Source organism: Ziziphus jujuba, chromosome 7 (assembly GCF_031755915.1).
Source record: "Ziziphus jujuba cultivar Dongzao chromosome 7, ASM3175591v1".
Lineage (NCBI taxonomy): Eukaryota > Viridiplantae > Streptophyta > Magnoliopsida > Rosales > Rhamnaceae > Ziziphus > Ziziphus jujuba.
The window spans coordinates 15,620,646-15,636,046 of NC_083385.1; the positions used below are offsets into that span (position 1 = coordinate 15,620,646).

The 15,401-nt window shown below is 35.0% G+C and overlaps 3 protein-coding genes across 4 annotated transcripts; 2 read left to right on the plus strand and 1 right to left on the minus strand.

Moving 5' to 3' along the window:
- The first annotated feature begins 2,820 nt into the window (after window positions 1-2,820).
- On the plus strand, window positions 2,821-8,004 carry LOC107425170 (receptor-like cytosolic serine/threonine-protein kinase RBK1). Of its 2 annotated transcripts, none has more exons than XM_016035120.4 (8): window positions 2,821-2,943; window positions 3,694-4,140; window positions 6,021-6,278; window positions 6,516-6,670; window positions 6,764-6,843; window positions 6,937-7,069; window positions 7,229-7,378; window positions 7,481-8,004. In XM_016035120.4, exons 2-8 carry the CDS (start codon window positions 3,726-3,728, stop codon window positions 7,637-7,639), a joined length of 1,350 nt encoding a protein of 449 aa, XP_015890606.1. In that variant the 5' UTR covers window positions 2,821-2,943; window positions 3,694-3,725; the 3' UTR covers window positions 7,640-8,004. The 2 variants fall into 2 exon arrangements, with proteins under 2 accessions (XP_015890606.1, XP_015890604.1); XM_016035118.4 differs by lacking the exon at window positions 2,821-2,943 and adding an exon at window positions 2,950-3,349.
- Window positions 8,005-8,484: 480 nt separating this feature from the next.
- On the plus strand, window positions 8,485-9,453 carry LOC107425146 (uncharacterized). Its single transcript, XM_016035086.4, has one exon. The coding sequence runs from the start codon at window positions 8,728-8,730 to the stop codon at window positions 9,376-9,378; it is 651 nt and encodes a 216-aa protein (XP_015890572.3). The 5' UTR covers window positions 8,485-8,727; the 3' UTR covers window positions 9,379-9,453.
- Window positions 9,454-9,715: 262 nt separating this feature from the next.
- LOC107425151 (AP2-like ethylene-responsive transcription factor AIL6) lies at window positions 9,716-15,401 on the minus strand. Its single transcript, XM_048479248.2, has 10 exons — window positions 14,813-15,401; window positions 14,486-14,715; window positions 13,398-13,971; window positions 12,815-12,897; window positions 11,484-11,492; window positions 11,261-11,349; window positions 11,038-11,111; window positions 10,896-10,946; window positions 10,734-10,810; window positions 9,716-10,504 (listed from the first exon to the last, which is right to left on the minus strand). The coding sequence occupies exons 2-10, from the start codon at window positions 14,625-14,627 to the stop codon at window positions 10,065-10,067; spliced, it is 1,539 nt and encodes a 512-aa protein (XP_048335205.1). The 5' UTR covers window positions 14,628-14,715; window positions 14,813-15,401; the 3' UTR covers window positions 9,716-10,064.

Consider the following 15,401-nt stretch of genomic DNA (forward strand, 5'->3'; position numbering starts at 1 on the left):
AAATTTTTTGGAGTACTTGAATTATTTTGTGTATATATATATTATATATATTCTTAAGAAAAAAATAAATAATAAATACACACAAACTAATAAGTGAAAAGTACAAGAGGGGCACTTGGCATAAGCTTAGTCTCAAGGACATTGTCACAATTAATTGAATCCAAAAAATGAAACATATATGAGAATTCCAAGAAATTATATGAGCCACCGGAACCAGCAAAATAAGAGTAGACGCTCGGGACTTTGACATTGCCATTTCATTTATTGAGAAAATTGGACAGCAAGGCAGATGTCCACGGCTCATACAATTCAGCCTAGTAATTGAAGTCCCACAAATGGCCATTATCAATATTTACACATAATTATTCCTCCCAAAGATGTGACCTCAAAACCCAACACTTCCATCCGATCAACACCACTTTTAGGAAGCACTTTTCGTCTAACCAAGCTTTTTTTTGGCTGTCAGGAAACGAAGTTTCCCAATCACACATAAATTGCACTGCCTCTTTGTCCGACCTCCATATTATTAAACTAACTCATGCCTTCTTTTTTCTTTTTTCGCTAGTGCATGCGCTCATTATTCACTCTCATTATTTTTTTTTTTTTTTTTGATGGTCAATGTGAATGTGGTCAAATATATTTTTCCATATTAAAAAATTGATTTTTTGTTTCTTTATCAATTTGTTAAGTTTATGAAATCTTTGATGATTTATAATATTCTAAAAAGTACATTTGAAAACAATATACCAAGCCATGATCCCAAACTGTGCAAAAGAAATTTGGAAATGCTATACAATCATAATGCATGGTTTATTTTGGATATATATAATGCAAACCTTCACAAGACTCAAGTGGTTATTATTATATAAATTCTTCTCAAAAGCTTATTATTATATAAATTATCCCTTGACATATAAAAGATATTTTATATAGTTCCTTTGAGATTTTTCTTCTACAATGATTTCAAATTTGAAACTATATACTTTCAATATATATATATTTTGAAAAATATATTTGTATAGAAATTAATTTACATATAGACATTTTGATAATCTCTCCCTCTTATTAAGAAAGATTCTACTTATGCTTTGCCTTTAAAAAGCTAGTCTTTCTCAGTCCCGAACAACATAAATTTAGATTGACACATCTTAAAACTAGCTTTTAATTATTATATCGGGGTTATTGATTTTTGTATTCAACTAGTAAATGAAACCTTAATAATAGCTTTTACAAAGATTTCAACTCTCTATTTTTTTTCAGTTTCTGGTCTTTATGTACAGCACCTTTGCATGAGGATTTGGATTTTTTTAGTTTATCCTTTTGTCACTGATAATGATCTTCAGTAGAACTATTATTAATATAACCTATTATTTATTAGTTGCATTTTATATATAATGATTATTTTATTCTAAAAACCTAATTTATAAAATTATATATTTTTTAAATATATATTTAAATCGTCAAATGACAATGATCAAAAATGAAAAAAAATCTTCATTTTTATTAACCAAAGTATGCAATGTTAACATAGTAACCCATACAATCAATATTACTTTGGAAACAATATCATTAGTTATTAATTAGTACTAGTTTCCTTGTATGATTTAGAATTAAAAATAAATTAATAAAAAATGGCTATCCAAAATATAATTGCTAATTGATCACTTCTAAAAAAAACACAAAAAATAATAAAAATAATACATAATATTTTTCCATGATAATTTTTTTTAATAATGTTTAAAATTAAGTAATAAACAAGTTCAAAATTTATTATTGTGAAATATCTTATGTAGGTTTTTTTTTTGTTATTATATAATTAATATGTAGAAAAAATTTGTAAAACTATATTTTTATTTTTTACTTTTCACCATTATTTTTTTTTTTTCAACACCATTAATTTTTTGGTTTTGTGAAAACTACTAAAGTTAATATAATAAAAATTAAACCATATGGTAACTTTTTATAAAAAAAAATGCATAACTTGACTTTTAACTTAGTTTATTATTTAATTCTAAACATTATGAAAAGATACTAATCACTGACATATATTATATATTATTTTGATTATATTTAGAGGTTGTTATTTCTTTAAAAGTAATCAACTTAATTCTAAATCATACAAGTAAATTAGTACTAATTAACAAGCAAAGAGATTATTTCCAAATTAATAGTGATTGAAATGTGGATCTCACTTTGATTCAAATTAAGATCCTTCATTCCTTAAAAATGCAGAACATTCTTGTCTAATCCTATAGTGATCGTCATACAAATAGTAATTTTCTTCTCTTTTTTTTTTTTTTTTTTTTTTGCAATTTTGTATACATATATATATATATATATATATATCTATATATTTGCCTTGATCAAAATTTTTAAAAATAAATAAAAATAGTAAACCTCAAATTACGCAAATTTTCTACACACTGACAATGAAACACATGGATTTAAATAAAATATCATATTGAATCATTTTAACCGACGTTTGATATGAACCATTTGGTCAAATATCATTTTCTTTAGAAATTTGATTTTATCGGTTCCGATAATTTTTTTGTCTAAATACCGGAATACGTACGGACACGGAGACCATCCATTGGAAGCCATTTTTTCACTTGTCACGTAACAGTAACATACAAAGGGGGCCAATAGAAAAAAAACAAATTAAAATTAAATTCAATAAATAAAATAAAAACATTAGCCTATTTCACTGTTATACCGAAACTGCCCTCCATAATCAACTCTATCCCCAACGAGGACGAGGGGCCCGCAAACCAAAAGATGCCCTCAGAAAGTTTAGAATATTACAAAAATGGTGGTTTGGTTCGTTAAAAATCCCTCCTCTTCTCTCTCTCTCTCTCTCTGATCTCTCTAAGCGTTAGTTGCGGCAAAATTCATGAGCGCAAAAAACCAACGGCTCTGATTGCATAATCAGAAGGACTTTTGGTATAATTTTTTGCGAAAAAAAGGAAAAAAAGAGTATATTTTGTAATACGTAGAGCATAAGAGGAGGAGATGATGTATAAATATAGCATATATTCCAATCATCCTTAAGCTGGTTTACGCTAGCTGTGCTTGTCGAACAAATAACCACAAACCACCTCTCAAAGATATACCAATTTTTGAAAAACCTTCCCCATTTTTCCCTCTGCTTACATGTAGTTGGGAGGGGTTGGTTTTTGTTTTTTCTTTTCTTTTCTTTTCTTTTTCTTTTTGTTGTCTATGGTTCTTCTGCATTAGGCTTATAGCGTCCTGGGTCTTCATCTAATTTGGTTTTTACAATTTTTTTTTATTTATATTTTTTTGTAAAAGTTGGGAAAACCCAGGAAGCTTGTGAGCATGGTGGTGGAAGGTAAAACCCATTTTCTATTTTCCATCTTTTTTTTTTTAATGTTTTGAGTTTTTGATTTTTTTTTTGTTTTTTTTTTTTTTGACTGCTATCTTATGTTTGGTTGCCGAGAAAGGGAAAGAAAATGAATGGTGAATAGAGATATATCTGAATGTAGTTTTCTATTTATTGTTTCTCAACGTGGGAAAAAAATTAAAAAAAAAAGATGTATCTCAATGTTCTTTCCCACCAGAAAATAGGAAAACGTTTGATTTCCTCTGTTTTTTATTTATTTATTTTATTTTTTTGGGGCAGAACCAAGGGGTATTGGAATTTGCTTAACATCTACTCGATTGTTTTTCCCACAGAGCCCGGAGGCGAAACAAAGGAAAACCCAAATATGGACTTTCACGGTGATGTGAAGGAAATGGAAATTTCAGATGACGAAGTATCACCGAGAGGTGTATTGGAAAACCCTGTATCGAGTACGGAATCCGATCACAGTGGGCACAGCATCAGTAGCCCAGGCTCGAGTCCGAACGAGAAATCCTTAGTTCAACGAGCGCTTGAGAGTAATGGGTCGCAGTGGAAGTCCATGTTTGGTGCTCTGAAGAAGAAATCTGTGAGACGGTTCTCAACAATCCCATTGTTGGCTACCAGCTACGAGATCTCCAGGAAGAATCTGAGGAGGAAATTGGCTCGGATTGGAGGCACCGATGAAAAGATTAGTGTTGAAGGTTTTCCTATGACAAAGCCTTCATGGAGGAACTTTGAGTATGCAGAGCTTGCGGCTGCTACTGACAATTTCAACCCTGGTGAGAATTTTTATTTATTTATTTATTTAAAAGGAAAACCCATTTGTACGATGATAATGGAGATATAATCCCAAATCCAGCCAAGGAATTTCTTGATATTTTAGGTTTGTGTGCAATTTTTTAACCCTCTGTTTTCTACCTTGGTTAAATTGGATTAAACCATGCCTTTCTATGGTATTTGGGTAAATAAATGGCCCTGAGGGCTATCCATAATTTCTCTTTTGGGTCCATGCATATTGATTGTTTGCTATTGACAATAGACTAGTCTAAAGGCATATTTACCCAAAAAAAAAAAGAGTAGACTAAAGGCATGGGGTCTAGTCATTGTTTCTTTTTTGGGGTCCACCATGCTTAGTTACTATCCCTAATCACAGTAGGGTGACAGGTATAAATTTTGGTTTACCAATTTTTCTTATACTTTATATGGGTATATTATTTGTTGTTGGAGATTTGTGAAATAATACTAATGTACTCAATAAGTGTCTAAAATTTGGTGAATGTGGTTTAACATTTCTTGTATCACAATTTTAGAATATTTTGAGCATTTTTATTATAGATATAGAGGATATAGAACATCTTTATTTATGAGGTTTATATTGAAGTTTACCCATCTCTGTAAAGGCAAACACTTTTTCGTCAAATCCATGCTTTTTTTTTCTTTTATTGTCAAATCCATGCTTAGTATTTGCATTTAAATGTCAAAACTAAAATACCAGGAGTTAAAAGAAGCACGTGCATAATCAGAGCCAAAAAGGAAAAAAATATAGTGTAGTTGTTCAGGACAATTCAGGCGCCCAATTCATATTTTCTATAAAATTGTGGTTGCTTAACAATTCCAACTTTCTATGGTAGTTATTTCACCAAAAAAAAAAAACTTCCTAGAGTAGTTCTGTTTTTGAGTTTAGTTAAACTTTAGATTATTTTACTACCCAAAAAAAAAAAAAAAAAAAAAAACTTTGGATTATTTCTATTTGAATGTTAAAATAAATATAAACATACGTGTATAACTATCCCAAAGACCTCATGCCAAACATACCATGTCTACTAAGATATCATTAGTAGCCACATAGTCTCCCAGCCGCCAGTAATAGAATATAGAAGCAGCCTAAAACGTTTTTTGACTAAAGTTTGGATGTAATGGATGGACCGTAATGGATGGACCAGAACTGGGTAGATAGCAAGCTTTTCTAGCATTTAGTTGGGTATAGACTTTGTGTTTGCTTTGATAGACAAAGACCTTATTAGTGTACGGTCTGAGACATGACATTTCGAGCTCACTCCGGCAAGATTGGTGGTGGTGATTTCACTAACAGATAGGTTCTTGTATTGGCATGTTCATGATGAAAACCATTTGGGGGACCCAATTAATAATTGATCCATTATGAATTTATGACCACTGTTTTGGCCCACCAATAAAGAAAAAAAGTAAGAAGAAAGTATTTTACATTATTTGTTAGTTCATGTATAGTATTTCGTATATCATGTTAATCAAGAATGTTTGGGTTCTGCTTCCTGATTGGTATAATTTGTGAAATAAAAAGGGTAAGATATTTAAATCAAATTAGAAAGACTTGAAAGGTTTTGTGCTAACTAGAGTCAATTAAAGATAATCTTAAGTTTACTCCAACTTGATTATTTTAATGTCGGTCCAAGTTGGTGGAAAACCCTTTGAAAAGTCAAAAGGGTTGGTAAAACATAGGTATCTTAGTCAATAGCTTGACACGAATTGTTGTAGCCTCATTGTATGATGTAAAACATCGACGTATATAGTTGCTTCTTCTGTATTCTATTGGCTAATTCTAAGTTTGACCGCAAAATAGTTAAAATTAATTCGTTTTTTCTATTTTTAACTAAAAAATATTGTGCACAAAACTTGACAGAAAACTTGATCGGGAAAGGGGGGCAAGCAGAAGTTTACAAGGGGCATTTGGCCGGAGGTCGAGTGGTAGCAGTAAAAAGACTTAACAAGAAAGAGAAAGAAAATGAAGATAGAATTGCTGATTTCTTATCAGAGCTTGGGATCATTGCACATACAGACCACCCAAATACTGCTCGGCTGCTTGGTTTTGGCATTGATGGTGGTTTGCATCTAGTCCTTGAATTTTCCCCACATGGCAGCCTCGCTTCTCTGCTTTTCGGTGCTGTATCTATCTTTTCCCTTATGTTGTTCTTTTACATCACGGCGTTGCCACTAAGAAATTTTTTCTTAAGTTTTGAGAAATCTCAATTAGGAATCACTATGTAAAACAGATGGATAATTCAATGCCATTAGTATAGAGCTATGCTATTGTAGTAATCAATGCCATTACTATAGAGCTACAATATGAATTCAAACAAGTTCATATTTACTCATGAAAATCCTTTCAGCATCTCAGGTTCACCAGAGTGTATGGAATGGAAGCTAAGGTTTAAAGTCGCACTTGGGATAGCAGAAGGGTTGCACTATCTCCATCATGAATGCCATAGGCGAATTATTCACAGAGACATAAAAGCCTCCAACGTATTGCTTACCAAAGACTACGAAGCTCAGGTACTTTTTTAGTCTAATGAATGTCTCGCTCAATGTTTAGTTCTCGAGCAAGCTCAAGTGTGGATTGAAATGAATTCTCACTGTAATATGCAGATTTCTGATTTTGGACTGGCAAAGTGGCTCCCAGAAAAATGGACTCACCATGTTGTCTTCCCCATTGAAGGCACATTTGGGTAGGCATACAGTTTCTAAAATGGTTGCGATTACATTTTTTTCATCTGCTACAAATGGGTTGCACTAACTAATGCATTTCAATATGGTTTCAGATATTTGTCTCCAGAATATTTTATGCATGGAATTGTGGATGAGAAGACTGATGTATTTGCATATGGGGTTTTATTGCTGGAGCTTATAACAGGTCGTCGTGCAGTTGATTCCCAACAAAGCCTTGTGATTTGGGTATGGTTCTTTTATTCTTGAAACTATATGAAATTTTTAGTCTCCACCTTCCTAACTCTTGATGAAAACCATACCCTTGAACAACTGGACCTTTAAACTGCAGACTTTTTTATTTCCCGAGATTGAAAAAGAAAATCATCCATCTGCCATTGTTTACAGGCAAAACCACTGCTGGACTCGCGCAATTTTAAGGAACTAGTAGATCCTCGATTAGGAGATGCATTCGATCGCGAAGAGATGAAACGAACCATGCTGACGGCTTCAATGTGCATTCACCATCAATCCAGCAAGCGCCCCTTCATGACTCGGGTATGCAAAATTTATTCTCTCATTTCAGCTGAACATATTTCCCATAAACCAAAGGCACAGAAAACTAACAGATTATGCAAAACTTTTTTGAATTGAGTATAGGTAATTAAGCTACTGAAGGATGAAGATGGACCTATAGAGCTGAAGCAGAAATCTACAGCAGTGAGATCACTGATTTTAGATGCTTGTGACTTGGAAGATTATACTTGTTCAAGCTACCTCAGTGACCTCAATCGCCATAGACAACTTCTAATGGAGTAATGATAATGCCAGCATTATTCCCGTTAGGCTACGAGTACCGCCACCACCACTGCCTCTGCTGCTTGGGCAGCTTGGTGTTGTTACTTTTGCGTGTGAAGGTTTTAGAATGGTGTTATTGGCCCTCTTCTGTATGTATTACGAGTTTGGAAGTCAAGGTTTTCACCATCCTGCGTAGTGTGTAGCTGTCAAGAACATGAAGGATTATGGTTTGTCATGAAAATATTATAATGTAAAACAAACGCATAGTGAGAGTGGAACTCTGATTCCACAAAGCAACTAATGTAAACAAGGAAAGAGAGAAAAAGTGTCATTAACAGGGTGGTTTTACTGCAATTTCACATCGCCTGAAGATCAATTATCAATTATGCCAAGTGTTTAATATCAAAAAAAAAAAAAAAAAAAAAAAAGAAAAGCAAAAACAAAAACAGAAAAGGAAAACACAAAATAAAAGGTTATGTTCAGTTTTTCATTCAGCTTTTTATTTTATAGTTGGTTGTATTTTGGATGGTTATGAGTATTGCAATTTCACATTTTTTGAACAATGCCCATGAGTCAAAATTATTTGCATTCCAATTTTCAGTTGTTTGTTTAGGTTCTGTTTTGAGTTTAAAACCCATAAGTAAAGAACATACATATATGTATAAAAACCATTTATGTTTTTGCAAAATTAGTTGGAAGAAATATGAATACAAAAAATTAATAATTATGGAAAGTTTATGCTTCAATATGATAAAGTTTTAAGAAGTTGGGTAAAAAGTTTTTTCAAGTATTTCACTTTCTCAGTCAAACCCATAAAACATCTTCTTCTTTTTTTTCTTTTTCTTTTTCATGGCAAAAGAGTCCACCTTACTCTCCTCTTTATCAGTCAAGGTCTGTCTTCTGGTGCTTTCTGGTTATCATAGAAAGTGTATTCATCCTCTTCAATTATTTGAGCCACACTGTTTTCGACCAAAAGTGGGCTACTCTCACACTCTCTCCATAGTCCATATAGCGAGCCCAACAAAGCAGCAATCAAAGCCCAAGATTGGACTACAGAAGGACAAACTCAGCACGAACAGTCAGACCTCAGTGCTAAAGAGATCAAAGACATGGCACCAGAGGTGGTTCTCCAACTGGCTTTCCTCATACTAACCCTATCCATATTCTTCGTCATGATCAAACTTCCCAAACAAGCCCTAACCAAGCTCCGAGCCAAGAACCGAGCCAACCTCCAATCCAGTCGCCATTTCGTCCAAGGATCTCATCTCCTGGTTCGAGCCCGATCGATTCCAAACCGACAACAGTCCCTAATTCACGCCAAGAACGCATTGATCGAAGCAGAGAAAGCACTCTCTCTCTCCCCCAAAGACCCAGCCCCTCACATCCTCAAAGCCCTAGCTTTGGATCTCATGGATCGGAAAAACTCCGCTCTCAGATCCCTCGACCTGGCTCTGTCTATTCCGTGCGTGAAGTCACTCTCGGAGAAAGAGCGTGGCGATGCGCTGGTCAAGAGGGCCGAGTTGAAGATGGCTGTGAATCGGAAGCGGAGGATTGACTCGGCCATGGAGGATCTGGTTGAGTCGGTGAGGTTGCTGAGCGATGGTGGAAGTGGAACCGAGTCGAAGGGGTTGTGTTTGTTGGGTCAGTGTTACGAATGGAAAGGGATGAGAGAGATGGCTCGGGAGGCTTTTGAGAAGGCATTGAGGCTCGAGCCCGAATCGATTGCGGCTCGAGAGGGCTTGGACCGCTTAGCCTCATAGCTCTTCGACGTTTGGACCCTTTTGTCCAATTGTTCAGGCTTTAATATAAAAATGTCAAAAAATGTCATCTTCAGCTATTTTATGTTGGGCTTTGTAATTAATTTTTCCTATAATTTTTCCTATTGTTAGAAATTTACTATTAAAGCAGAGATTCAAACTAGAAAAAGGCAATTTAGAACTATATAATAAGAAGAATTGTAATTTGTAATATGATGGATGTGATCTGCATAGCAGCAAACCCCCTCTGACGTGGAGAGGCTACTTGATCCTCAAGGGGATCATTTAGTTAACATCTGGCAAGAAAATTGATAAGGAATAATTGAAGTCAAAGAAGGAATGAAAGGAAAATACTTTAAATTTCTTTGGAAACTAAAAGGATAACCTTTTCAACATGTCCCATCTAAAGGAAGTTAACTACAAAAACCAGCTTCTTACTAGCGTCTTTTTTCTTTTTCTTTCTTTTTTTTTTTTTTTTTTTTGGGCCAGTAATTTTAGTCTCCAAACATACAAAAAAACCTCCTGCCTTTACCTAGTCAAAGTACACAAGGTTGAGAGGTGGATTAGAGTAGAAGGGGTCAGATGTTGGTCAGCTAGTAGAGGTTCAATTCAAACAAACTGGAGCTTTTCTTGGTAACGTTAGCTGCTAACATAAAAGGGAGCGGAACTAATACTACTATTGAGCCATGTCAATAAGATTGGTGAGGCCATATAAAGAACTCAGCCGGCTGTGGTATCATGGTCACCGGCGCCACCACGGAAGGGGTCATACCAGCAGGATCCGAACAGGCAATATTAGGTTGAAGGTGTTGGTAGAAATTGTGATGATAAGCCGCTGCTGAGGCGTCGAAAGGAATTCCACATGGAATGGTTGATACCGGTTGAATTGCAGCGAAGTTGATGTTGTTGCTGCCACTGCTGCACTGTGCTTGCTGATCGCGGTTTAGAGATGGCTTCTCTTCTGAATCCAGAGACAGCTTCAAGCGCTTAGCGGCACCTCCAACAGGAAGAGCGCTTTTGGCAATTGCTTCAACATCATATCGATTCATCTCAAAGTTGGTAACAGCATTTATACCCCTGAATTTTATTGCTGCAATGTCATAGGCCTCTGCTGCTTCCTCCTCAGTTGCTGTTAACATATGACAAGGAGAACACTGTTATTTAAATATCCACTATACCTGTCAATGGTTCTTAATGTAACTATTGCTCCCATTAGTCATAACAAAAGATCTGATGATCTCAAAGTTTGTTGGTAGCAATTCAATGACTTGATTGTTCCCAAACCAAGTGATGTTTGTAATGGCCTTTCAACCAAAATATTATTGCCGCAAACATGTAACTTAGTAGTCTGAATTTACCAAATGTCCCGAGATATAGATCTTTGTTCCCAGCAACACGGCCTATTCTCGCTTGCCATCTACCTTGTTGGTGATGCCTGCATGAATAAATGCATAAATGCATCACATACGTCAGCTTTTTCTAGTGAAAGATAGTAAATAAGTGCATATGAATACACGAACCTTGTCACACCCCTATATATTGAAGCCCCCCTAGAAAATCCACTACTTTTCCTGCAAATAAAGAAAAGTTGGTGTAAATTACAACCACTTTGATTACAGAAACTCAGACAAGATATAACATAACAAACATGGTGGTTCAAACCTTCTGAGGGATGCAATGAATTCTTGCTTGGTTACATGTTTCATCTCTTCCAGCTCCTTGGTATAGTTTGTAACCTGATAAAGCAATTTAAAGTATACATTTAATATTAGAGAGATCATATCACAAAAAAATAAGGAGATCAACATATACTACCGCTCTAGGCCCAAAGAAAAAAACAAACAAAAACACTCTTATGTCTAGGATATTTAAGTTTGTAAATTACTGGAAAGTTGGTGGTTGCAGTGGGTCCCCAGTATTTCAGAGCGGCCAAATCATATGCCCGGGCTGCTTTTTCTTCCTTGTCATATCCACCTGAATATTTTAAAATATTATAAGTTGCTAAGGAATTCTTTAATCCAGCATCAGTTGAGAATAATTTTCAGAATATATATATATATATAATATATATCATGTTTTAGTAATGAGAAACCAAGAAAACTTCTTACCCAAGTAAACTGTAGCATGACCACATGTTGACAGACAGCCAGATATCCAAATCCCATTTCATGAAAAAGAAAAATCAAAAATTTCAACATCAGTATATGGAATAGTCAAAATTTTCTGCAAAGTAGAGCTACTCCAAATCAAAGAAAGCCACGCACCATAAAACAATTAACTATTCAAAACAATGTGAGCTAGTAAGTGCAAATATGGCAGAGAATTATATTGCATTTGATATTTCCAGTCTCTTTAGCTGAGAAAGTGAAATGAGTTATAACTATTTTCTAAGTCAATCCCCAAACTCATCACTAAAAAACAAAAAAAACAAAAAAAGAAGACACCAAGAGTCTTTCTTTTTTTTCCTTTTTTTTTTGCTTGAAAGTCACCAAGAGTCTTTCACGCTCCAACAAAGACCCAGTTGTGGAATCCCTTTTACTCGGCTCTAACCGTAATCTAAAAAGTAAATTTTACAAAAAATAATAATAATAAATAAATAAATCAGAAAGATATATCAAAATGTACAAATTTCCAAAAGCTAGCAATTTAGCTAAAAAAAATAAATAAATAAAATCTTTCCCAAATCAATGGTACATAGTCCCTATGGGAATGAACCTAGCCCACTTTTACCAGGGCCGCTCAACAAGTTTCGGCGAAAATATGGTTGTACGCACTGCCTTATTTTAATACCAATTTTCAAATGGGCGCTTTGGTCAAAAAACCCAAACTTCTCTGGCGGATGAAAGCAAAAGCAAAAGTTAAAGCTAGCGCCAGAAGATATCAGACTAATGTTCAGACTCTCATTGATGTCTTGTATCTACTGGGATTTTTGGTGCGGGTCGTGTCAAAAACCTCCCAATTTGGGTACGGAAATACTCAGGTCTTAGCAGTGTGTGCGAGCTAGCAAGAGAGAGGAAAAAAAAAATAAAAAAGAGAGAGAGAAAGATAGAGACAAGAGAGAGAAAGGGATAGACACCTAACCAAAGACAACAAAGTAATAAAAACCACAAGAACAAAACGGCGGCACATCTGATCAAATCAATTGATTGATAGAAAGAAAAAAAAAAAAAAAAAAAACTGAGCTGAAATTAAAAAGTACCAATTGTACATTATATATACCATCAATCAATCATGTAAGACTAATGAAAAAGGGTACTATTATGCAAGTGTCCCAGCTCCCATTAAATGCATTTGAATTTGCATGCAAGCTTCGTATCAGTTCTACACTGTGTCTTAATAATCATGTATATGTATATATACGTGGGTGTATATATGTATATACATACGTATAAAGAATTTTAGAGAAAGAGGAAGAGAGAGAGAGAGAGAGAGAGAGGACCTTGACGCCCTTTTCTGGCCTGACCCTCCCTTCTACAGCTGTTATCCCATAGATGCGCTTCATATCTACCCGTCCACCTGTGCCTGCAGGCAATTTATCAGAAAAGTCAGAAACTTGCTCATAAGGCAATTGATAAGTACTGTGGATAATGTTCTTCAAACCGGATGAACAATGGATATTTTCTCATTCATTTATTTTTTTAAAATAAAAACCAAATTTTATTTTATTTTTTGTTAAAAAAACCAAAATTTTCATATCACACACACTACCAATACCAAATAACATCATTATCATACCCAGGGCCAGATGCATGCATTCTCCAGAAAATTAATTATCCCCACCACTTATAATTAAAAAATTATTACACATAACTAAAGCTTTCATGCTCCACTAAGGAACCAAAAAAAAAAAAAAAAAAACATAAATTTGCCTGGCAAAAAACAAAAAGAAAATGTTTGGGGGGGGGGGGGGGGGAAGACGCTAACGATACTTTTTAGTAATGGCCAAGAGAGATAAAAATCAAAATCATGAAATATGGAGTAACAAGTAAATGGCCAAGAGAATAATAATCGATGATTAGTACCTAGTCACCCCTCTGTAAATTGAAGTTCGCTGCCCAAATGTATCAGCAATCTTCTTGGTGCAATCGGAATCAGCGGAAACAATGGCTTTCTCAGAGCTCTGAGTGACCGCAAGAGACAAAGAACCTGTGGGACAGCTAGAGAAACCCAACTCGTTCCCAGTCCCAGACGAATCAATCGAATGACCAGTGGTAAACTCACCGCCAGTAAGCTGCTGAGTTCTTGCGATTGACACCGAGTCATCTACTTCCGAGCCCGAGTTCGCAGAGAAAGTTTGGAACGCAGCAATTGCTTTCAGATCTTGCTGTTGGTCGTTGAAATAAGCAGAACCCTGATCGTAGATTTGGGTTAGGGACGAGTCTTGGGTCTCTGTTTGGCTATCGGAGTAACGGACCATTGACGAAGAATCGCCAAGAAAGTCTTCCAGTTTGGGAATAGCTTGGTTATGGGTCTGTGGGTCAATGAAGCTGGTTATAATAGGCGAATCAGCAGCAATATTGCTTGGTCCTTGGCATTCTTTGCCTTGATTATTATCTTCTTCTGGGAAGTACATTTGGGACTTTGGGTTCGTCCAGCCTGAAAGAGAAAAAAAAAAAAAATGCTCAGTTTTGTAACCGAAGCGAAGCGAGCTCAGTGAACAACTCAGAAAATACAGTAAAAACCAAAATAAAAAAAAACAAAAAGAGTATATTCAAATAGTTCTAACAAATTGAGGGACCCAGGAAAACGATATGCTTCAGTTAGGAAAACGCACATGCAGTTGAAGTGCAGGTTTAATTTCCGTAAAGAACCGAAGCAAATAAAATTTGTTGGAAGATTTAAAAACAAAAATCTCTGATTTTCCTCCGATTTTCTCAGCAACCAAACAGGAAGCTGAATGATTAAGCTTCCTTGATATTCATTGGAAGAAGTGAGATTTAAATAAATCATAAGAAAAAAGAATATATATTTGGCTCAGACTGGTCTCACAGCTTGGCACAGAAGAATGATAAAATTTGCAAATGGAAAATCCAACTGAAAAATCAGCACTTTCCACGAAATTTCTGAACAGCCAAACAGAAATTAGAAAGACAACGACCAAATGCATTACCATTTGCATAGAAATTATCGATCAGATACTGAGGGGAAACGGTGTTGGAGTTATCATACGCCATGAACTGAGTAGACTCGGAGGACCTCAGCATTTCCATGGGTGAGAGAGAGAAAGATAACCAGTTAGTCGCTGGAGCCATTAAATATATAAATCCTGCACGGTTCACCTCCTCAACTTTTTCTTCTTGTTTCCGTCACCAATCTTTCTTTTTCTTTTTTTTCCTCCCACTAAATCCGAAGAAACAAACAGAGGGATCATTAAATATAAAAACAAAATTTTATCCAGAAACAAACAAACTTTCAGAAAACCCAAAACAAACTTTACCCAGTGGTGAAATGAGAACTCGAAACCGAAAATTTCACTTCCAAAACAACCGTTACTGAAATTCCTTCATACGGGGATCAACAACCCAACTCTTTCACTAAACAAAAACTAAAACAACGTTAATCATAAAGATTAAGCAAATCGCTCCGGACCCATTTTAGAACTCCAAAAACTAGTATATACTTTCAGCTCCGAATCTATATATATATATGTAATGATAGTAGTGACGAAGTGCATGCAACCAAAAAAAAAAAAAAAAAGTTGGGATTGAAGAAGCAATTTGAAGTACACTTCAACAACTGGAATAAATCAGCTCCAGCTATCGAATAAGTCTGAGAAACTTTTAGAGAGAGAGAACGTGATGAAGAAGCAGGTGTTGGATCATTATAGGAATAGAGAGAGGTTTCAGCTGCCAACAGGCTTAAAACGAGGCTGAAATAGTTTTTAGAGAGAGAGAGAGAGAGAGAGAGAGAGAGTAATAATATTTTTTTAATTTTTTAAAAATAATATTAAAATTTAAAATTAAAATTAAATTAAGAGGGTGGGGGGAAGCGAAGTGACTTTTTGGCTGAGCGCGGAAGAAAATTTG

Coding starts and splice junctions, on each gene's coding strand:
- LOC107425151 (XM_048479248.2), bottom strand. CDS start 14,627: ATGGCTCCAGCGACTAACTGGTTATCTTTCTCTCTCTCACCCATGGAA. Junction 13,972..14,485: donor CGATAATTTCTATGCAAATG/GTAATGCATTTG, acceptor TTTCTCTTTCAG/GCTGGACGAACCCAAAGTCC. Junction 12,898..13,397: donor ATTTACAGAGGGGTGACTAG/GTACTAATCATC, acceptor AATTGCCTGCAG/GCACAGGTGGACGGGTAGAT.
- LOC107425146 (XM_016035086.4), top strand. CDS start 8,728: ATGGCACCAGAGGTGGTTCTCCAACTGGCTTTCCTCATACTAACCCTA.
- LOC107425170 (XM_016035118.4), top strand. Junction 6,279..6,515: donor CCTCGCTTCTCTGCTTTTCG/GTGCTGTATCTA, acceptor TCAGCATCTCAG/GTTCACCAGAGTGTATGGAA. Junction 7,070..7,228: donor AACAAAGCCTTGTGATTTGG/GTATGGTTCTTT, acceptor CATTGTTTACAG/GCAAAACCACTGCTGGACTC.